Source organism: Pseudophryne corroboree, chromosome 4, assembly GCF_028390025.1.
Source record: "Pseudophryne corroboree isolate aPseCor3 chromosome 4, aPseCor3.hap2, whole genome shotgun sequence".
NCBI lineage: Eukaryota > Metazoa > Chordata > Amphibia > Anura > Myobatrachidae > Pseudophryne > Pseudophryne corroboree.
The window spans coordinates 603,296,045-603,318,819 of record NC_086447.1 but is presented as its reverse complement, the minus strand read 5'-3'; the positions used below and the strand labels follow the sequence as shown (position 1 = coordinate 603,318,819).

General features: G+C 48.4%; 1 protein-coding gene across 2 annotated transcripts in view; it reads left to right on the top strand.

Annotated features, from left to right (window-relative positions):
* The window catches only part of MOCS3 (molybdenum cofactor synthesis 3), a 279,116-nt gene that overhangs the window by 41,063 nt on the left and 215,278 nt on the right, over window positions 1–22,775 (top strand). For both annotated transcript variants that reach the window (XM_063917574.1, XM_063917573.1), the window contains exon 2: window positions 10,845–10,980. In XM_063917574.1, coding sequence (XP_063773644.1) covers window positions 10,845–10,980 — 136 coding nt within the window. The remainder of the gene's footprint in view (window positions 1–10,844; window positions 10,981–22,775) is intronic.

The window sequence follows — 22,775 nt, the reverse complement described above, 5'->3', positions numbered from 1 at the left end:
GAGGGGAGGAGAGTTCTAAATTTAAATATTCAGTGCCCTGTTCCTGCTAAAGCCGTCCATATCCCAAGAGTACTCCAGTGCCCCCTATGGATTCAAAGAAAAGGATTTACCTGGTAAGTACCAAAATCCTATTTTCATTCCCGCCCTCTGCAGAGGTTAATCCTTTACAAATGGGACGGCCTGCCTCATCGGATCAGGTCGCAAATGATTTCCTTGACTCCGGTGGTTCGTGAGCTGGTTGCTACGGGACCAACAGTTGAGTAGTGGACGTCCCTTCTGGATCTCCAGCTGGGTCTTCCTGACAACGGACGCCAGTCTGCGATGTTGGGGCGCACTGTTGGAGCAACACTTTCTCCAGGGTCGGTGGACCAGTGAGGAATCTCTCCGATAAACATTCTGGAATTGCGGGCAGTGTTCAATGCTTTGACACTGGCCCTGCCTCTGGTACAGAACAGGCCTGTTCAAGTACAGTCGGACAACGCCACCACGGTGGCATACATAAATAATCATGGCGGCACTTGAAGCCGCATGGCAATGATGGAAGTGTCAAAAATCCTACAATGGACAGAACGCCATCTGCCAGCCATATCGGCAGTGTTCCTTCCGGGAGTCCTCAACTGGGAAGTGGACTTACTCAGTCATCAGGACGTGCACGCAGGAGAGTGGAGTCTTCATCCTGAAGTCTTTTTAACTCCTAGTGGACAAGTGGGGCCTACCACCTGATGGTGTCGCGCCACAATCATAAGGTTTCGGTCTTCGGAGCAAGGATAAGGGATCCTCAAGCAGCGTTCGTGGATGCACTGGCAATTCCATGGAACTTACGGCTGCCATACAATGAAATTGCACCTGAACTGCCAAAGTGATTACCATGCGATAGATCGCATGGCAATCACGTGATGGACACGTCACCGCCGAGTGGGAGCAGCCTCCGACCACTCCTGGCGGGTGCCCATCGCTCATCGCAGTGCGATATACCGCATGTGTTTTTAAAACACATGCGATCGCACTACGATTCAATAAATATTAAGTGCAGCACATAATATCTTGAGACGCGAGATTCGACCGGCGTGCCCGCGCATTGCATCGCAAACTACCTAAAATGTGCATACAATCCTTCAATTTCTCTCACAGATGCGGTCGAAATCGAAGGTTAGCACTGATTATCTCACAAGTGTATGGGCACCAGAACTTTTCACTGTCGACCTAATGGCCCTTTCGACCATTTGGTGTCGGCTTTCCGACTGTAGACCATGTTAATGTAGACCAGTTATTTGTACACCACTCGTTTTCTCTCTGACTACACAAGAAAACAAGAGTTTAGGTAGGTTAACAAGTGGCTGAGAAGTTGGTATGGAACAATGACATTTTTGGGGAACTGGGACAGTTGTCAAACAAGTATGTACTGTACTGTGTCGAAATAGGGAGGGTGCTGCACTTCAGGGGGAGACTATGTTTAAGAGACTGCAGAATATTTAAATTATCAGCTCAGATGGGGGGTGGGAGTGAAGGTAGAAACAGAATATTGTTGTGTCCGATTTTCCTAATTTCTAGTCTTATAAACGCCTGTAGCATTCTAACCATCTTCACCCCAGAACACCCCAATGAGGTGTTGTCTGTACCTAATGTTGTGGCTGTGTCTTAGAGAAATCTGTAAGAACTCAACACTTTTTTTCTGTACATACTTGTTTATCTCCCCAATCCACTGCTGCACTTCTACAGTAGTACATGACCGATGTAGAATTTAGGGGCAAGGCAAGATGTAAGGGAATCGAGGATACACACATACGTGAGGAAGGTAGTTGTACATTTTATAGATCAGTAATGGAAGTTCATCCACCTACACACAGATACTCTATCATCCATGTTGAACTGATATATGTTCATTGTGTAACATTTTCTGTAGAATTAAAAGTTACTTTAGGAGCGGATTGGCTGGTGCTTTATCACCTTCTACTTATCACTGCTTTATCACTTCTTTATGCCTTCTCCAGGCTTAATACATCTGCCCCTTTGTGAGGAAATGTGTGAAAAATATGTCGGTAACTGTACAGAAAGAGAGCGGAATGCAGCAAGCATTGCATTTTGCTTGTGATGCATCACACCCCTCACCCCATGCATATCGGCGTTTACTGATGCCGTATCCATAAAGAAAATCCCAAAGGATAGCTCTTGCGTTAAGAGCTGTCCTTTGCAATGATAGGATCCGGAGTCCTATCTGTGCATGTGTTGAGTGACGTGCACCGCACTTTCTGGGACTTTGTGCGTATGCAGTACGTGACCAAATCTTCGGAAAGAGTGAGAACATAATATATAATACAGACTTTTCCCTTTTACTATGCTATTTACATAACATGCTTTTTATGCCATCTATATGAAATCATCTTATATATGTTCGGGATCTGGTTAGGATCCTGCATTTGGGATGCCGGCAGTCGGAATACCGATGCTGGAATCCCGGCACTGCTCAGAAAACCAATGCCGGGATCCCTATCGATCGCAATGCTGGTGCCGCAATCCTGACTGCCAGCAACCCAAGTGGTGCGGGAAGGGAGGGTTAGGGTTAGGCACCACTGGTTAGAGTTAGGTTTAGGCTGGGGGGTGGGGGTTTAGGGATGTAGGAGGTCAGGCTTAGTATATTTACCTAGTAGGTGTCGGGATGCCACAGTCCGTATTCTGGCTGCCGGTAATTCAATTGCCGGGATCCCGATACCATCTTATATTTACACATGGGTCTGATTTAGCGTCGTATGCAATGGAGATCTACACGTAAATGGTCTATGTTTTCAACTGCGTTTGTGTCACTGAAGTGGTTGCGAACGAAGATGCTTAATCATTCACATTTGAAGCAATACTCTGTTGGAGAATCTGAATTTAGCATAGAGCTGGTGCAAGTTATGATGTTGCCTCACACAGCCGTTGGCTGCAACATCGTAACTTGCACTAGCTCCTTGCTAGGTTCAGATTCTCAAACAAAGTATATCTTCCAATGTGAACGATTAAGCATCTGAGTTTGCAACTATTTCTGCATCACGCCCGTCTCAACTGTACACACTGGGCGTACACACTGTGGGACGCATGCACTGTAGGACTGTAGTGACTTATGGGTAGATGTATTATCACTGACCATTCTGACGAGATCTGTCAGGACCTACTTCAACCATTTAGCATGGCGAAGCTGGTTCCTGTATTGGTGGTATGTAGTTGGTATAGCTCGACTATTTGATTTTTGAACTGTGCTGCCGCCCCACCTCTGAAGCCGCCAATGGTTGCGTTTAAAGACTCGCCAAGCGGTATTTTATTGCCTAAAGATGCTCAAAGTGGGCGTCTCAGTCTTTCTACATTCAGAAGCACGACTCTACACCAAGAAGGGCTTGTAGCGATATTGGCATAAAGTTGCATATGCAAGACCAGCAAAATACGCACAAACGGAGGATCAGAATCAGGCACTTAGTGTTGCTGTTTAATTTACCTAGTTTATCGATGTACATTTTATATATATATTTCTCTTACGTCCTAGAGGATGCTGGGGTCCATATTAGTACCATGGGGTATAGACGGGTCCACCAGGAGCCATTGGCACTTTAAGAGTTTAATAGTGTGGGCTGGCTCCTCCCTCAATGCCCCTCCTACCAGACTCCGTTTAGAAAATGTGCCCGGGGGAGCCGGTCACAGCTAGGGGAGCTCTCCTGAGCTTCTTTAGAAAAGTTTTATTTAGAGTTTGTTATTTTACAGGAGACTGCCGGCAACAGCCTGCCTGCATCGAGGGACTGAGGGGGGGAGCAGTGTCCGCCCTGCGTGGTCTTGAGCCACTGACTCCGCTGACTGGACATTGAGCTCCAGAGGGGACAGATCGCGCCCCGCTCACCCCGGCAGCCAGCCGCCACCCCCTCACAGAGCCGAAGTGTGGCGAGTTAGTCACTGTCCCCCCTTACAAGCGGGGGGTCAGTGTGAAAAGGGCGGCTTAAGCGTGGGAGCGCAGTTTTACCCGCGCTCTGGGATGGTACTGCGGTGCGGCGCTGTGAGGGGCTCCCTGAGCCTGCACAAAACCCTACACTGACCACATCAAGCCTGTCGGGTCCGTGGATCTCAACCAGCTAAAAATTCCTCAGGCCAGTATAATCTTCAAGAGCGGGAAGACAGCGCCATTGAAGGGGTGGAGCTTCTCCTCAGAGCGGACCCAGCGTTCAGCACCATTTTTCCTGCCTGCAATCACTGCCAGTGGATGTCCAGGTCCCTCCAGAGCAACACCAGCTATCTGTACGGTACCAGGGGGTTGTAGAAGGGAGGGGAGCCTGTATACAGGCTAGATCTCCTATTAAGGAACTCAGTCAGCGCGGGTTAGGGTCTCCCTATACCTCTAAAAGCGCTGTGTGTGGGTTGGCTCCAATCTCTGTGTCTCTCTGCCATTCTTGGGGGGAAACTCTGTCTACCCAATACCCTGTGTGTTTGTGGGGTGTTTGAGTGTGTGTGTGACAGCATGTCTAGGGACACTGTTTCATATGCTACAGAGGATTTATCTTCCCAGGAAGACTCCATACCATGTATTCAGGATTGCACTGCTGTAGAGCAGATCCCAGCTAGAGAGCCAGAATGGTTAGCCTTTCTGAGGGGGACTATTTCTCAGATTTCTGATAGGGTTGCTAGGACTGAGCATGCCACTCAGGTCTTACAATCCTCTGAAACTGCTTCCTTGGGGTACCCTGCGGTACATTCTCACAAACGTGCACTTGCAATGCTTATGCAGGCTGATACGGACACCAATTCTGACACTGCAGACGGTGACAGGGATGTGTCGAGGGGGACGGCATCACTTGCTAAGGGGGTGCAGTTGATGATTGAAGCTGTACGGGATGTGTTACACATTACTGACACAGCTCCTGAGCAGGTGGAGAAGGCCTTTTTCACTGACAGCAAAAAGCCCCCCCTCACTTTCCCGGCGTCCAAAGAATTGAATGCTGTCTTTGAAAAAGCTTGGGAAAATCCGGAAAAGAAATTCCAGATCACTAAGAGGGTCTTAGTTGCTTTTCCTTTCCCAAAAGAAGATAGGAAAAAGTGGGAGTCTCCGCCAATAGTTAACGCCTCTGTCTCCAGGCTGTCCAAACAGGTGGTTTTACCAGTTCCTGGATCTACCGCGTTGAAAGAACTGGCAGATTGCAAGGTGGATGCTACGCTAAAATCCATTTACACGGCTTCAGGGGCTATACTGCGGCCTACTATAGCCTGTGCTTGGATTGCAAAAGCTATTGCCAGGTGGTCAATCACTCTGCAGGAGGAATCGACTACGATGGATAAAGGTGACGTTGATTTATTTTTACGCCATATTCAGGATTCTGCAGGATTCCTGGTAGATTCCATGAAGGACCTGGGTTCCATGGCTGCGGGGATTTCCTCCATGTCCGTCTCGGCTCACAGGGGTCTCTGGCTGCGCCAATGGTCTGCAGAAGCGGAATCCAGGAGGAGCGTGGAGGGCCTACCCTATACAGGTCAGGCTCTCTTCGGGGAGGCGCTGGATGCGTGGATTGCCACGGCTACCGCGGGTAAGTCTCTTTTTCTCCCCTCAGCTGCACCAGCTACGAAGAAGCCTTTTACGCCGGCCACATCACAGCCCTTTCGGACCATGAGGTCTAGAAAGAACAAGCCTTCGAACACCTTCTTCAGAGGTGGTCATGCTAAAGGAAAGAAGTCTGCTCCCGCGGGCTCCCGAACCCAGAAGCCAGCTTCTGATACCCCAAAGTCCTCCGCATGACGGTGGACAGATAGGCCTGGAGGAAGGACAGGTGGGGGCAAGACTCCGGCATTTCAGCCACGTCTGGGTGTCGTCTGGCCTGGACCCTTGGGTACTGGATATAATGTCCAGGGGGTACAGGCTGGAGTTTCAAGATCTCCCACCTCACCGTTTCTTCAAATCATGCCTGCCAGCTCTGCCGGCAGACAGAACAATTCTTCTGGAGGCTATCCAAAAATTGGTGGTATCCAAGGTTATTGTTCCAGTTCCACCTCATCAGTGGAACAAGGGTTACTATTTGAACCTTTTTGTGGTACCGAAGCTGGATGGTTCGGTACGGCCAATTCTGAACTTAAAATCTTTGAACCCTTATCTCCAAGGAGTTAAAATTCAAGATGGAGTCTCTGAGAGCTGTCATCTCAGGACTGACGGAGTGGGAGTTCCTGGTGTCCCTAGACATCAAGGATGCATACCTCCATCTGGTCGCCGCATCAGGCATATCTCAGGTTTGCACTGTTAGACGATCACTACCAGTTTCAGGCGCTGCCGTTTGGCCTCTCCACGGCACCGTGATGGCGGAGATGATGGTTCTCCTCCGCAAGCAAGGGGTGAACATATTTCCATATCTGGACGATCTCCTGATCAAGGCGTCGTCCAGGGAGAAGTTGTTAAGATCCATTGCTCTCATGACACAACTGCTCAGAGAGCACGGTTGGATCCTGAATCTTCCAAAGTCTCATCTGGAGCCAACAAGGAGGCTGTCTTTCCTGGGCATGATCCTCGACACGGAGGTGCAGAAGGGTTTTCTACCGGTGGAGAAAGCATTGGGGATTCAAACAATGGTCCGGGATGTCTTGAAGCCTTCCCGGGTATCTTTTCATCAGTGTATCCGCCTTCTGGGGAAGATGGTTGCCTCCTACGAGGCTCTGCAGTACGGAAGGTTTCATGCTCGAACCTTTCAATTGAATCTCTTGGACCAGTGGTCGGGATCCCACCTACACATGCATCAGAGGATATGTCTGTCACCAAAAGCCAGGATTTCACTCCTCTGGTGGCTACAACTACCACACCTTCTAGAAGGCCGAAGGTTCGGAGTTCAAGTCTGGGTCCTTAGTGTTCACTCTAGGATTTTTTTAGGGCAGGGTGCTGATCACGGGGAGGGCACATTTTTCATTCGTGAGGGCACATTTTTTATTCGTGAGGGCACATTTTTAAGTTAGAAGGGCAAAAATAGGTACATACTATAACGCTTGGTGCTCCCATTCCTATAGGTGAAAGCATGGACACTGTGCGCCGGAATTTTTTTTAGGGGCGTTGTTTCGTGGGGAAGGGGCGTGACCACATAATAGTACTAAATAACATTATACCACACAATAGTGCCGCTTATACACATTGCATCCGGTAGAACCTCCTATACACACTGCGCCAGGTAGAGCACGTTATACATATTGCGCATATTGGAGAGAGCACTGAGGCACACTGCACAAGGGAGAGATAGCAGTTGGGACAGTGCTGGGGGGCAAGGGGATTAGGAGCAGGTAGTACTGTAGGCAGTGTTAGGGGTATGGAGGCATTAGTACCCAGGATACCCACTCCCCAATTACCTTTTAAGATCAGCTCCTCTCTGAGATGTGTGTATGCTGGGCACTATGTGTGGACATAGGATTGTATGTATGCTTGGCACTGTGTATGGGAGAGGGGGGGTGTATAATGAGCATTATGTGGGTATGGAGGGTGTTATGGGCACTGTGGGGTGTGTATGCTGGCAATGTGGGAGTGTACATATGCTGGGCACTGTGTGGGCATGAAGGGTGTAGAATAAGCACAGTATGGGTATGATGGGTACCGTGGGGGTGTACATATGCTGGGCACTGTGGGTGTATAATGAGCACTGGGTGGGTATGGAGGGTGTTATGGGCACTGTGGGGTGTGTATGCTGGGCACTGTGGTGGTGTGCATATGCTGGGCACCGTGTGGGTGTATGTTGTCCACTGTGGGGGTATTGGGTGTGTTTATGTTGGGCAGTGTGGTGGCATGGGTGAAGTAAATAATGGGTACTGCCCCAGCCCCGACCATTTCTATCATTAGCCGAATTACGCCACCCCCCCCCCCTCCGTTAGTTGCTTACAAGTTTAACTTTGTCCCCATGGAGTACAGCCGCATGTAGCCAGAGACATGCCTACAAGATGGTGAAGCTCTGCAATACATGCATTGGGTGAGGGGGCGCGTTGCTCACAAGTGACATACAGTATCTACCAGAACAGTCTCCCAGCCCTGCCGTACCTTTAGTTACAACAATGTTACCCGCTGTCAGTAGGTTCCGGAGGGCGGAAGCAGAGAACCTAACCCGTTCCAGCGTCTGCGCTATTTTCCAAGCGACCTCCCACCAGCAACAAGTAGTGTAGTCAGTCCCTGGAGCAGCATGCTGGCGGGCAGGGAGGAGGGAGGGACGTCTCAGGCGGGCTTCGATAGCGAGACACTGCAACTGGATGGGGAGACGCTGCCGGCACGATTGGATGATAAGCCGCTGGCGGCGATTGGATGAGGCGGCGCTGCCGGCGGTGATTGGATGAGGAGGCACTGGCGGTGATTGGATGAGGAGGTGCTGCTGGCGGCGATTGGATATAGCGCGTATTTTGTGATCACACGGGGGGAGAAGTGACAGCGCGGCGGGGGGAGAAGACAGCCCTTAGCAGGGCAGCAGGGCGGGCGCAAACGGGCAGGGCGCATTCTGTCACTCAAAAAAGGGGCAGGGCGCAGCGCCCTGCGAAAAGCTTAGAGTGAACACTAGTCCTTCTGACCACAGATGCAAGTCTAAGAGGTTGGGGAGCAGTCGCTCAGGGGGAAACCTTCCAAGGAAGGTGGTCGAATCAAGAATCCCTTCTCCCAATAAACATCCTGGAGCTAAGAGCCGTGTACAACGGTCTTCTGCAAGCAGCACACCTTCTACAGGATTGGGCTGTTCAGGTGCAGTCGGACAACGTGACCACGGTGGCCTACATAAACCGACAAGGCGGAACGAAGAGCAGGGCTGCCATGTCAGAAGTGACGATAATCCTTCTCTGGGCAGAAAGACACGCGGTGGCGATGTCAGCAATCTTCATTCCAGGAGTAGACAACTGGGAAGCAGACTTCCTCAGCCGCCACTATCTCCATCTGGGAGAGTGAGGCCTCCACCCGGAGGTGTTCAAGGAGGTAACCGATTGGTGGGGGGTTCCTCACATAGACATGATGGCCTCCCACCTCAACAAGAAGCTGGGGAGGTACTGTTCCAGGTCAAGAGACCCGCAGGCAGTGGCGGTGGACGCACTGGTAACACCGTGGGTGTTCAAGTCAGTGTATGTGTTCCCTCCACTTCCTCTGATACCAAAGGTTTTTCAGCTGGTAAGAAGAACAAAGGTTCTGGCAATCATCATTGCTCCGGACTGGCCAAGGAGCGCTTGGTACGCGGATCTGGTCGATCTTCTGTTAGAGGATCCAAGGCCCTTACCTTTCGGGAGGATCTGCTACTGCAGTGGCCGTTCGCTTATCAACCACGGCTACGTTTGACGGCATGGTGGTTGAACGCCAGTTCTTAGCTCGGAAAGGTATCCCGAGTGAGGTTATTCCTACCCTGATACAGGATAGGAAGGGGGTAACGTCTAAACATTACCATCATATTTGGAAAAAATATGTTTCTTGGTGTGAATCCAAGAAATTTCCTGCGGTGGAGTTTCAACTTGGACGTTTTCTCCTTTTCCTGCAAGCAGGTGTGGATATGGGCCTGAGATTGGGCTCCATCAAGGTCCAAATCTCTGCTTTGTCCATCTTCTTCCAAAAACAATTGGCTGTCCTCCCTGAGGTTCAGACCTTTTTGAAAGGGGTTCTGCACATCCAGCCTCTCTTTGTGGCGCCGACCGCACCCTGGGATCTGGACGTGGTGCTGCAGTTCCTGCAATCTGCTTGGTTTGAGCCTCTGCTGGAGGCTGACATCAGGTTTCTCACGTGGAAGGCGGTCACTTTGTTGGCCTTAGCTTCTGCTCGACGTGTGTCGGAACTGGGGGCTTTATCCTGTAAGAGTCCCTATCTGATCTTCCATGAAGATAGGTGGAACTTAGGACTAGTCCACAGTTCCTGCCTAAGGTTGTTTCGGCTTTCCATATCAACCAGCCTATTATGGTGCCAGTGGCTACTGACTCCTCAATTGCTTCAAAGGCCTTGGATGTTGTGAGGGATTTGAAGATTTATGTGAAGAGGACAGCTCGTCATCGAAAGACTGACTCCATGTTTGTTCTCTATGATCCCAAGAAAATTGGGTGTCCTGCTTCTAAGCAGTCGATTTCACGCTGGATCAGGTTCACCATCCAGCATGCATATTCTACGGCAGGATTGCCGTGTCCAAAATCTGTAAAGGCCCACTCTACTCGTAAAGTGGGCTCTTCCTGGGCGGCTGCCCGGGGTGTCTCGGCTGTACAACTTTGCCGAGCTGCTACTTGGTCTGGATCGAACACGTTTGCCAGGTTTTACAAGTTCGATACTTTGGCCTCTGATGACCTCAAGTTTGGTCAAGCAGTGTTGCAGGAGCCTCTGCGCTCTCCCTCCCGTACTGGGAGCTTTTGGTACATCCCCCTGGTACTAATATGGACCCCAGCATCCTCTAGGACGTAAGAGAAAATAGGATTTTAATTACCTACCGGTAAATCCTTTTCTCGTAGTCCGTAGAGGTTGCTGAGCGCCCGCCCAGCGCTGCGTTTTCCTGCATTAATTTTATAGTTCAGTACTGCCTGGTTCCTAGGTAAGTTCGGCGTTATTTACTGTTTCAGCTGTTGCTGAGTTGTTCCGGCATGTTAGCCGGATTTGCATGTTATTTGAGCTGGTATGAATCTCGCCACTATCTGTGTAATTCCTTCTCTCGAAGTATGTCATCTCCTCGGGCACAGTTTCTAGACTGAGTCTGGTAGGAGGGGCATAGAGGGAGGAGCCAGCCCACACTATTAAACTCTTAAAGTGCCAATGTCTCCTGGTGGACCCGTCTGTACCCAATGGTACTAATATGGACCCCAGCATCCTCTACGGACTATGAGAAAAGCATTTACCGGTAGGTAATTAAAATCCTATTATTATTTTTTTTTTGTTATAGGGAAAAGGCTGCTCTTCACTGGTTAAGTTGCACACTGCAGATGACAAACTGGATGAACTTACCAAAGCCTCTCTCTCAAATCCAGACATTCTTAGATACAGTAGGCAGCTTGTTTTACCAGAGTTTGGTGTTAAAGGTAAAGTATTGCATTATCATTGCACAGAGTATATAGTATGATGTTATTATTATTATTATCCTTTATTTATATGGCGCCACAAGGGTTCCGCAGCGCCCAATTACAGAGTACATATGCATATAATCAAAACAGGAAGACAGTGACTTACAGTTGAAGACAATATAGGACAAGTACAGGGTAACTAAGCATAACTACACTAGTAAACGACAGAGATAAGTTCCAAGGTGGCCACAAAACTGTGGGATTTGGGCAGTTGAGGATTATTAAAGTAAGAAAAGGATAAGCACATGAGGGAAGAGCGCCCTACTTGTGAGCGCTTACATTCTAAGGGATTTGTTTAAGGGTTTGTCATGGAAGTGTTGATACTGAATGGGCTGTAGGTTTCATGGTGGAGAATATTTTTTTCCCCACCACGGTGTTCAGATTGTCAGTCTGTTTTTAGTCAATCACCATTTATTTATCTATTACCAATTATTTATATAGCGCACACATTCCACAGCACTTTACAGAGAATATTTGGTCGTTCACATCAGTCCCTGCCCAGTGGAGCTTACAGTTTATGGGGCAGATGTTTTCAGCCTGGAGAAGTTATAAGTGGAAGGTGATAGCGCACCAGCCAATCATTAAGCGTTTGAAAAATGACAGTTAGGAACTGATTGGCTGGTGCGTTATCACCTTCCACTTATCACTGCTTTATCACTTCTCCAGGCTTAATACATCTGCCCCTATATTCCCTACCACATGTGCACGCACACACTTTTACGCTAATTTTTGTTGGGAGCCAATTAACCTATCAGTATAGATTGGATTGTGGGAGGAAAGAGGAGTACCCGGAGGAAACACACGGAAGTACCTGGAGAATATACAAACTCCACACAGTAAAGGAGCATAAACACTGAACTAATTTCCCTGTGCCAGCGATGTTCATGGGGGGGGGGGGGGTGAAGTACTTTCCACAGTAGGAGACTGTAGAAAGTGCTTCACTCGGCTGTACAAACAGCCCAACGAACGGCGGCGGCTAGCAATAATGCGGGAGCGCGCATCAGTGCTCACCGCTAGCCCATACACACAGAACGAGTTTGAGCTCAAGATGCCAAAAGTGAGCTACTTTAAGCTCAAAATTGCCCAGTGTGTATGGGCCTTTAGACCCATGGTGGGACTCTAACAAACGACCTCAGTGCTGTAAGGCAGTAATGCTAACCATTACACCAGAGATTTTCAACCTTTTACAACTGGCGGCACACTGAACAAGATTTAAATATAGCCAAAGCACACTCAAATATAATGGTGATGCTTGGTACAGTTGCGTGTCCTAGGATGTCATGTCCATGGGTAACGCCTGAGCCACATCTGAGAAAGCCAAAAGAGCCCAACACTGGCCGGGCCCAAAATTAGAACTGGCTCTGCAACCACTAAACCTACCAGTATTGATCGTACCAGGGCCTCAGTAGCGGCAAAACACTGATGGGCCTGGCTGTGCTTCTATGGCGGCACACTAGTGTGCCACGGCACAGTGGTTGAAAAACACTGCATTACACCATCCATGCTGCCCATTGATGCACCTTCTCACACTTGCTTCATTCACTTTTATACATTAGATAATAGAGCTTTAAAAACACAAATTTAATAAGACACACTTCATTTTTAGACAATCGCATGGTTTATTCTACAGTACATGTTTCTGATACTACAATAGTCTCTTTTATAGGCATACAAATAATTACTGTATTTGCCTTTGTCAACCAAATATACGCAAATTCAGTCTTTGCTTAAGGAAAATATTACAGATTATTATAAAAAGTGTTCATGTATGGCCACAACCACAGACTGAACCACGGAGAACGACTGTTTATATAGCTTGAAACTGCTGTGACATTGACATAAATGTAAGTGAAAATGTCCATCATTTTTCTAAAGTTATGGCCATCTTGAAATGTCTACTTATGTTAGCGGAGTAATGAGATGTGGAAAGAATTTTATGCAGAAGTGTTCATACTTATGGTGCCATAGAGAATGCACACATACAAAGTGCATGTTTAGGTCTGCACCAGTGTGTCTGACAAAGCTTTTATTAATCATCACCACTTTATTGAAGTGAAAACATTCTGAAAGGATAGATAAAGGAGGACACATCTGTATAAATGCCACAATATATTTTCTCTGACGTCCTAGTGGATGCTGGGAACTCCGTAAGGACTATGGGAATAGCGGCTCCGCAGGAGACTGGGCACAAAAGTAAAGATTTAGGACTACCTGGTGTGCACTGGCTCCTCCCCCTATGACCCTCCTCCAAGCCTCAGTTAGATTTTTGTGCCCGGCCGAGAAGGGTGCACACTAGGGGCTCTCCTGAGCTTCTTAGTGAAAGTTTAGTTTTAGGTTTTTTATTTTCAGTGAGACCTGCTGGCAACAGGCTCACTGCATCGAGGGACTAAGGGGAGAAGAAGCGAACTCACCTGCGTGCAGAGTGGATTGGGCTTCTTAGGCTACTGGACACCATTAGCTCCAGAGGGACCGAACACAGGCCCAGCCTCGGAGCTCGGTCCCAGAGCCGCGCCGCCGGCCCCCTTACAGAGCCAGAAGCAAGAAGAGGTCCGGAAAATCGGCGGCAGAAGACATCCTGTCTTCACCAAGGTAGCGCACAGCACTGCAGCTGTGCGCCATTGCTCCTCAGCACACTTCACACTTCGGTCACTGAGGGTGCAGGGCGCTAGGGGGGGGCGCCCTGAGCAGCAATAAAAACACCTTGGCTGGCGAAAATACATCACATATAGCCCCCAGGGCTATATGGATGAATTTTAACCCCTGCCAGATTCCACAGAAAAACGGGAGAAAAGGCCGCCGAGAAGGGCACACTGGCGCCATTTTCTCTCACAGCTCCGTTGGAGGGAAGCTCCCTGGCTCTCCCCTGCAGTTACTACACTACAGAAAGGGGTTAAAAAAGAGAGGGGGGCACTAATTAGGCGCAGTATAACAATACAGCAGCTATAAGGGGAAAAACACTTATATAAGGTTATCCCTGTATATATTAGAGATGAGCGCCTGAAATTTTTCGGGTTTTGGTTTTGGGTTCGGTTCCGCGGCCGTGTTTTGGGTTCGAACGCGTTTTGGCAAAACCTCACCGAATTTTTTTTGTCGGATTCGGGTGTGTTTTGGATTCGGGTGTTTTTTTCAAAAAACACTAAAAAACAGCTTAAATCATAGAATTTGGGGGTCATTTTGATCCCAAAGTATTATTAACCTCAAAAACCATAATTTACACTCATTTTCAGTCTATTCTGAATACCTCACACCTCACAATATTATTTTTAGTCCTAAAATTTGCACCGAGGTCGCTGTGTGAGTAAGATAAGCGACCCTAGTGGCCGACACAAACACCGGGCCCATCTAGGAGTGGCACTGCAGTGTCACGCAGGATGTCCCTTCCAAAAAACCCTCCCCAAACAGCACATGACGCAAAGAAAAAAAGAGGCGCAATGAGGTAGCTGTGTGAGTAAGATTAGCGACCCTAGTGGCCGACACAAACACCGGGCCCATCTAGGAGTGGCACTGCAGTGTCACGCAGGATGGCCCTTCCAAAAAACCCTCCCCAAACAGCACATGACGCAAAGAAAAAAAGAGGCGCAATGAGGTAGCTGTGTGAGTAAGATTAGCGACCCTAGTGGCCGACACAAACACCGGGCCCATCTAGGAGTGGCACTGCAGTGTCACGCAGCATGTCCCTTCCAAAAAACCCTCCCCAAACAGCACATGACGCAAAGAAAAAAAGAGGCGCAATGAGGTAGCTGTGTGAGTAAGATTAGCGACCCTAGTGGCCGACACAAACACCGGGCCCATCTAGGAGTGGCACTGCAGTGTCACGCAGGATGTCCCTTCCAAAAAACCCTCCCCAAACAGCACATGACGCAAAGAAAAAAAGAGGCGCAATGAGGTAGCTGACTGTGTGAGTAAGATTAGCGACCCTAGTGGCCGACACAAACACCGGGCCCATTTAGGAGTGGCACTGCAGTGTCACGCAGGATGTCCCTTCCAAAAAACCCTCCCCAATCAGCACATGATGCAAAGAAAAAGAAAAGAAAAAAGAGGTGCAAGATGGAATTGTCCTTGGGCCCTCCCACCCACCCTTATGTTGTATAAACAAAACAGGACATGCACACTTTAACCAACCCATCATTTCAGTGACAGGGTCTGCCACACGACTGTGACTGATATGACGGGTTGGTTTGGACCCCCCCCAAAAAAGAAGCAATTAATCTCTCCTTGCACAAACTGGCTCTACAGAGGCAAGATGTCCACCTCCTCTTCACCCTCCGATATATCACCGTGTACATCCCCCTCCTCACAGATTATCAATTCGTCCCCACTGGAATCCACCATCTCAGCTCCCTGTGTACTTTGTGGAGGCAATTGCTGCTGGTCAATGTCTCCGCGGAGGAATTGATTATAATTCATTTTAATGAACATCATCTTCTCCACATTTTCTGGATGTAACCTCGTACGCCGATTGCTGACAAGGTGAGCGGCGGCACTAAACACTCTTTCGGAGTACACACTTGTGGGAGGGCAACTTAGGTAGAATAAAGCCAGTTTGTGCAAGGGCCTCCAAATTGCCTCTTTTTCCTGCCAGTATAAGTACGGACTGTGTGACGTGCCTACTTGGATGCGGTCACTCATATAATCCTCCACCATTCTATCAATGTTGAGAGAATCATATGCAGTGACAGTAGACGACATGTCCGTAATCGTTGTCAGGTCCTTCAGTCCGGACCAGATGTCAGCATCAGCAGTCGCTCCAGACTGCCCTGCATCACCGCCAGCGGGTGGGCTCGGAATTCTGAGCCTTTTCCTCGCACCCCCAGTTGCGGGAGAATGTGAAGGAGGAGATGTTGACAGGTCGCGTTCCGCTTGACTTGACAATTTTGTCACCAGCAGGTCTTTCAACCCCAGCAGACTTGTGTCTGCCGGAAAGAGAGATCCAAGGTAGGCTTTAAATCTAGGATCGAGCACGGTGGCCAAAATGTAGTGCTCTGATTTCAACAGATTGACCACCCGTGAATCCTTGTTAAGCGAATTAAGGGCTCCATCCACAAGTCCCACATGCCTAGCGGAATGGCTCCGTGTTAGCTCCTCCTTCAATGTCTCCAGCTTCTTCTGCAAAAGCCTGATGAGGGGAATGACCTGACTCAGGCTGGCAGTGTCTGAACTGACTTCACGTGTGGCAAGTTCAAAGGGCATCAGAACCTTGCACAACGTTGAAATCATTCTCCACTGCGCTTGAGACAGGTGCATTCCACCTACTATATCGTGCTCAATTGTATAGGCTTGAATGGCCTTTTGCTGCTCCTCCAACCTCTGAAGCATATAGAGGGTTGAATTCCACCTCGTTACCACTTCTTGCTTCAGATGATGGCAGGGCAGGTTCAGTAGTTTTTGGTGGTGCTCCAGTCTTCTGTACGTGGTGCCTGTACGCCGAAAGTGTCCCGCAATTCTTCTGGCCACCGACAGCATCTCTTGCACGCCCCTGTCGTTTTTTAAAAAATTCTGCACCACCAAATTCAAGGTATGTGCAAAACATGGGACGTGCTGGAATTTGCCCATATTTAATGCACACACAATATTGCTGGCGTTGTCCGATGCCACAAATCCACAGGAGAGTCCAATTGGGGTAAGCCATTCCGCGATGATCTTCCTCAGTTGCCGTAAGAGGTTTTCAGCTGTGTGCGTATTCTGGAAACCGGTGATACAAAGCGTAGCCTGCCTAGGAAAGAGTTGGCGTTTGCGAGATGCTGCTACTGGTGCCGCCGCTGCTGTTCTTGCGGCGGGAGTCCATACATCTACCCAGTGGGCTGTCACAGTCATATAGTCCTGACCCTGCCCTGCTCCACTTGTCCACATGTCCGTGGTTAAGTGGACATTGGGTACAGCTGCATTTTTTAGGACACTGGTGACTCTTTTTCTGAGGTCTGTGTACATTTTCGGTATCGCCTGCCTAGAGAAATGGAACCTAGATGGTATTTGGTACCGGGGACACAGTACCTCCAACAAGTCTCTAGTTGGCTCTGCAGTAATGATGGATACCGGAACCACGTTTCTCACCACCCAGGATGCCAAGGCCTCAGTTATCCGCTTTGCAGTAGGATGACCGCTGTGATATTTCATCTTCCTCGCAAAGGACTGTTGAACAGTCAATTGCTTACTGGAAGTAGTACAAGTGGGCTTACGACTTCCCCTCTGGGATGACCATCGACTCCCAGCGGCAACAACAGCAGCGCCAGCAGCAGTAGGCGTTACACGCAAGGATGCATCGGAGGAATCCCAGGCAGGAGAGGACTCGTCAGAATTGCCAGTGACATGGCCTGCAGGACTATTGGCTTTCCTGGGGAAGGAGGAAATTGACACTGAGGGAGTTGGTGGGGTGGTTTGCGTGAGCTTGGTTACAAGAGGAAGGGATTTACTGGTCAGTGGGCTGCTTCCGCTGTCACCCAAAGTTTTTGAACTTGTCACTGACTTATTATGAATGCGCTGCAGGTGACGTATAAGGGAGGATGTTCCGAGGTGGTTAACGTCCTTACCCCTACTTATTACAGCTTGACAAAGGGAACACACGGCTTGACACCTGTTGTCCGCATTTCTGGTGAAATACCTCCACACCGAAGAGCTGATTTTTTTGGTATTTTCACCAGGCATGTCAACGGCCATATTCCTCCCACGGACAACAGGTGTCTCCCCGGGTGCCTGACTTAAACAAACCACCTCACCATCAGAATCCTCCTGGTCAATTTCCTCCCCAGCGCCAGCAACACCCATATCCTCCTCATCCTGGTGTACTTCAACACTGACATCTTCAATCTGACTATCAGGAACTGGACTGCGGGTGCTCCTTCCAGCACTTGCAGGGGGCGTGCAAATGGTGGAAGGCGCATGCTCTTCACGTCCAGTGTTGGGAAGGTCAGGCATCGCAACCGACACAATTGGACTCTCCTTGTGGATTTGGGATTTCGAAGAATGCACAGTTCTTTGCTGTGCTGCTTTTGCCAGCTTGAGTCTTTTCATTTTTCTAGCGAGAGGCTGAGTGCTTCCATCCTCATGTGAAGCTGAACCACTAGCCATGAACATAGGCCAGGGCCTCAGCCGTTCCTTGCCACTCCGTGTCGTAAATGGCATATTGGCAAGTTTACGCTTCTCCTCCGACAATTTTATTTTAGGTTTTGGAGTCCTTTTTTTTCTGATATTTGGTGTTTTGGATTTGACATGCTCTGTACTATGACATTGGGCATCGGCCTTGGCAGACGACGTTGCTGGCATTTCATCGTCTCGGCCATGACTAGTGGCAGCAGCTTCAGCACGAGGTGGAAGTGGATCTTGATCTTTCCCTAATTTTGGAACCTCAACATTTTTGTTCTCCATATTTTAATAGGCACAACTAAAAGGCACCTCAGGTAAACAATGGAGATGGATACTAGTATACAATTATGGACTGCCTGCCGAGTGCAGACACAGAGGTAGCCACAGCCGTGAACTACCGTACTGTACTGTGTCTGCTGCTAATATAGACTGGTTGATAAAGAGATGTCTATGTAACTATGTATGTATAAAGAAGAAAGAAAAAAAAACCACGGTTAGGTGGTATACAATTATGGACGGACTGCCTGCCGAGTGCAGACACAGAGGTAGCCACAGCCGTGAACTACCGTACTGTACTGTGTCTGCTGCTAATATAGACTGGTTGATAAAGAGATGTCTATGTAACTATGTATGTATAAAGAAGAAAGAAAAAAAAACCACGGTTAGGTGGTATACAATTATGGACGGACTGCCTGCCGAGTGCAGACACAGAGGTAGCCACAGCCGTGAACTACCGTACTGTACTGTGTCTGCTGCTAATATAGACTGGTTGATAAAGAGATGTCTATGTAACTATGTATGTATAAAGAAGAAAGAAAAAAAAACCACGGTTAGATGGTATACAATTATGGACGGACTGCCTGCCGAGTGCAGACACAGAGGTAGCCACAGCCGTGAACTACCGTACTGTACTGTGTCTGCTGCTAATATAGACTGGTTGATAAAGAGATGTCTATGTAACTATGTATGTATAAAGAAGAAAGAAAAAAAAACCACGGTTAGGTGGTATACAATTATGGACGGACTGCCTGCCGAGTGCAGACACAGAGGTAGCCACAGCCGTGAACTACCGTACTGTACTGTGTCTGCTGCTAATATAGACTGGTTGATAAAGAGATGTCTATGTAACTATGTATGTATAAAGAAGAAAGAAAAAAAAACCACGGTTAGGTGGTATACAATTATGGACGGACTGCCTGCCGAGTGCAGACACAGAGGTAGCCACAGCCGTGAACTACCGTACTGTACTGTGTCTGCTGCTAATATAGACTGGTTGATAAAGAGATGTCGTAGTAGTATGTATGTATGTATAAAGAAGAAAAAAAAACCACGGTTAGGTGGTATACAATTATGGACGGACTGCCTGCCGAGTGCAGACACAGAGGTAGCCACAGCCGTGAACTACCGTACTGTGTCTGCTGCGACTGGATGATAAATGATATAAAAAATATATATATATCACTACTGCAGCCGGACAGGTATATATTATATATTATATAATGACGGACCTGCTGGACACTGTCTGTCAGCAGAATGAGTTTTATTTTTATAGAATAAAAAAAAAAACAACACACAAGTGAAGTCACACGACGAGTGTTTAACTTTTTCAGGCAATCACAATATAAGTATACTACTAACTATACTGGTGGTCAGTGTGGTCAGGTCACTGGTCAGTCACACTGGCAGTGGCACTCCTGCAGCAAAAGTGTGCACTGTTTAATTTTAATATAATATTATGTACTCCTGGCTCCTGCTATAACCTATAACTGGCACTGCAGTGCTCCCCAGTCTCCCCCACAATTATAAGCTGTGTGAGCTGAGCAGTCAGACAGATATATAATATATATAGATGATGCAGCACACTGGGCTGAGCCTGAGCAGTGCACACAGATATGGTATGTGACTGAGTCACTGTGTGTATCGCTTTTTTCAGGCAGAGAATGGATATATTAAATAAACTGCACTGTCTGGTGGTCACTCACTATATAATATTATGTACTCCTGGCTCCTGCTATAACCTATAACTGGCACTGCAGTGCTCCCCAGTCTCCCCCACAATTATAAGCTGTGTGAGCTGAGCAGTCAGACAGATATATAATATATATAGATGATGCAGCACACTGGGCTGAGCCTGAGCAGTGCACACAGATATGGTATGTGACTGAGTCACTGTGTGTATCGCTTTTTTCAGGCAGAGAACGGATATATTAAATAAACTGCACTGTCTGGTGGTCACTCACTAGTAAACTCTCTGCACTCTCTACACTTCTACAGTACTCCTCCTAGTCCTAAGCTCCAGTAAATCTCTCTCTCTTATAATCTAAATGGAGAGGACGCCAGCCACGTCCTCTCCCTATCAATCTCAATGCACGTGTGAAAATGGCGGCGACGCGCGGCTCCTTATATAGAATCCGAGTCTCGCGAGAATCCGACAGCGTCATGATGACGTTCGGGCGCGCTCGGGTTAACCGAGCAAGGCGGGAAGATCCGAGTCGCTCGGACCCGTGAAAAAAAACATGAAGTTCGTGCGGGTTCGGATTCAGAGAAACCGAACCCGCTCATCTCTAGTATATATATATATATAGCGCTCTGGTGTGTGCTGGCATACTCTCCCTCTGTCTCCCCAAAGGGCTAGTGGGGTCCTGTCCTCTATCAGAGCATTCCCTGTGTGTGTGCTGTGTGTCGGTACGTTGTGTCGACATGTATGAGGAGGAAAATGAGGTGGAGGCGGAGCAATTGCCTGTAACAGAGATGTCACCCCCTAGGGAGTCGACATCTGAGTGGATGAGCTTATGGAAGGAATTATGTGAGTCAGCTCTTTACAAAAGATTGATGACATGAGACAGCCGGCGACTCAGCCTGTGCCTGTCCAGGTGTCTCTAAAGCCATCAGGGGCTCTAAAACGCCCGTTACCGCAGATGGCAGATACAGACGCCGACACGGATACTGACTCCAGTGTCGACGATTAAGAGACGAATGTGACTTCCAGTAGGGCCACACGTTACATGATTGAGGCTATGGAAAATGTTTTTACACATTTCTGATAATACCAGTACCACTAAAAAGGGTATTATGTTGGGTGATAAAAAACTGCCTGTAGTTTTTCCTGCATCTGAGGAATTAAATGAAGTGTGTGATGATGCGTGGGTTTCCCCCGATAAAAACTGTTAATTCCTAAAAAGTTATTAGCATCATACCCCTTCCCGCCAGAGGATAGGGCACGTTGGGAAACACCCCCTAGGGTGAATAAAGCGCTCACACGCTTGTCTAAACAGGTGGCACTACCGTCCCCGGATACGGCCGCCCTTAAGGAACCTGCTGACAGAAAGCAGTAAAATATCCTAAAATGTATATACACTCACACGGGTGTGATACTGCGACCAGCAATCGCCTCAGCCTGGATGTGCAGTGCTGGGGTGGCTTGGTCGGATTCCCTGACTGACAATATTGATACCCTAGATAGGGACAGTATATTACTGACTATAGAGCATTTAAAAGATGCATTTCTATATATGCGTGATGCACAGAGGGATATTTGCCGACTGGCATCAAGAGTAAGTGCGCTGTCCATTTCTGCCAGAAGAGGGTTATGGACAAGACAGTGGTCAGGTGATGCTGATTCCAAAAGGCATATGGAAGTATCGCCTTATAAAAGGGAGGAGTTATTTGGGGTAGGTCTAACAGACCTGGTGGCCACGGCAACGGCTGGAAAATCCACATTTTTACCCCAGGTAGCCTCTCAACATAAGAAGACGCCGTATTATCAGGCGCAGTCCTTTGGGCCCCATAAGGGCAAGCGGGCAAAAGGCTCCTCATTTCTGCCCCGTGGCAGAGGGAGAGGAAAAAGGCTGCAGCAAACAGCCAGTTCCCAGGAACAGAAGCCCTCTCCCGTTTTCTGCCAAGTCCTCAGCATGACGCTGGGGCTTTACAAGCGGACTCAGGCACGGTGGGGGCCCGTCTCAAAAATTTCAGCGTGCAGTGGGCTCACTCACAGGGGACCCCTGGATCCTTCAGGTGGTATCTCAGGGGTACAAATTGGAATTCGAGACGTCTCCCCTTCGCCGTTTTCCTAAAGTCTGCTTTACCGACGTCTCCCTCCGACAGGGAGGCGGTATGGGAAGCCATTCACAAGCTGTATTCCCAGCAGGTGATAATCAAGGTACCCCTCCTACAACAGGGAAAGGGGTATTATTCCACGCTGTTTGTGGTACCGAAGCCGGATGGCTCGGTGAGACCTAATTTAAATCTGAAATCCTTGAACACTTACATACAAAGGTTCAATTTCAAGATGGAGTCACTCAGAGCGGTGATGGAAAACCTGGAAGAAGGGGATTATATGGTGTCTCTGGACATCAAGGATGCTTATCTCCATGTCCCAATTTACCCTTCTCACCAAGGGTACCTCAGGTTTGTGGTACAGAACTGTCACTATCAGTTTCAGACGCTGCCGTTTGGTTTGTCCACGGCACCCCGGGTCTTTACCAAAGTAATGGCCGAAATGATGATACTCCTTCGAAGGAAGGGAGTTTTAATTATCCCTTACTTGGACGATCTCCGGATAAGGGCAAGATCCAGGGAACGGTTGGTAGTCGGGGTAGCATTATCTCAAGTAGTGTTGCGGCAGCACGGTTGGATTCTTAATATTCCAAAATCGCAGCTGATCCCGACGACAC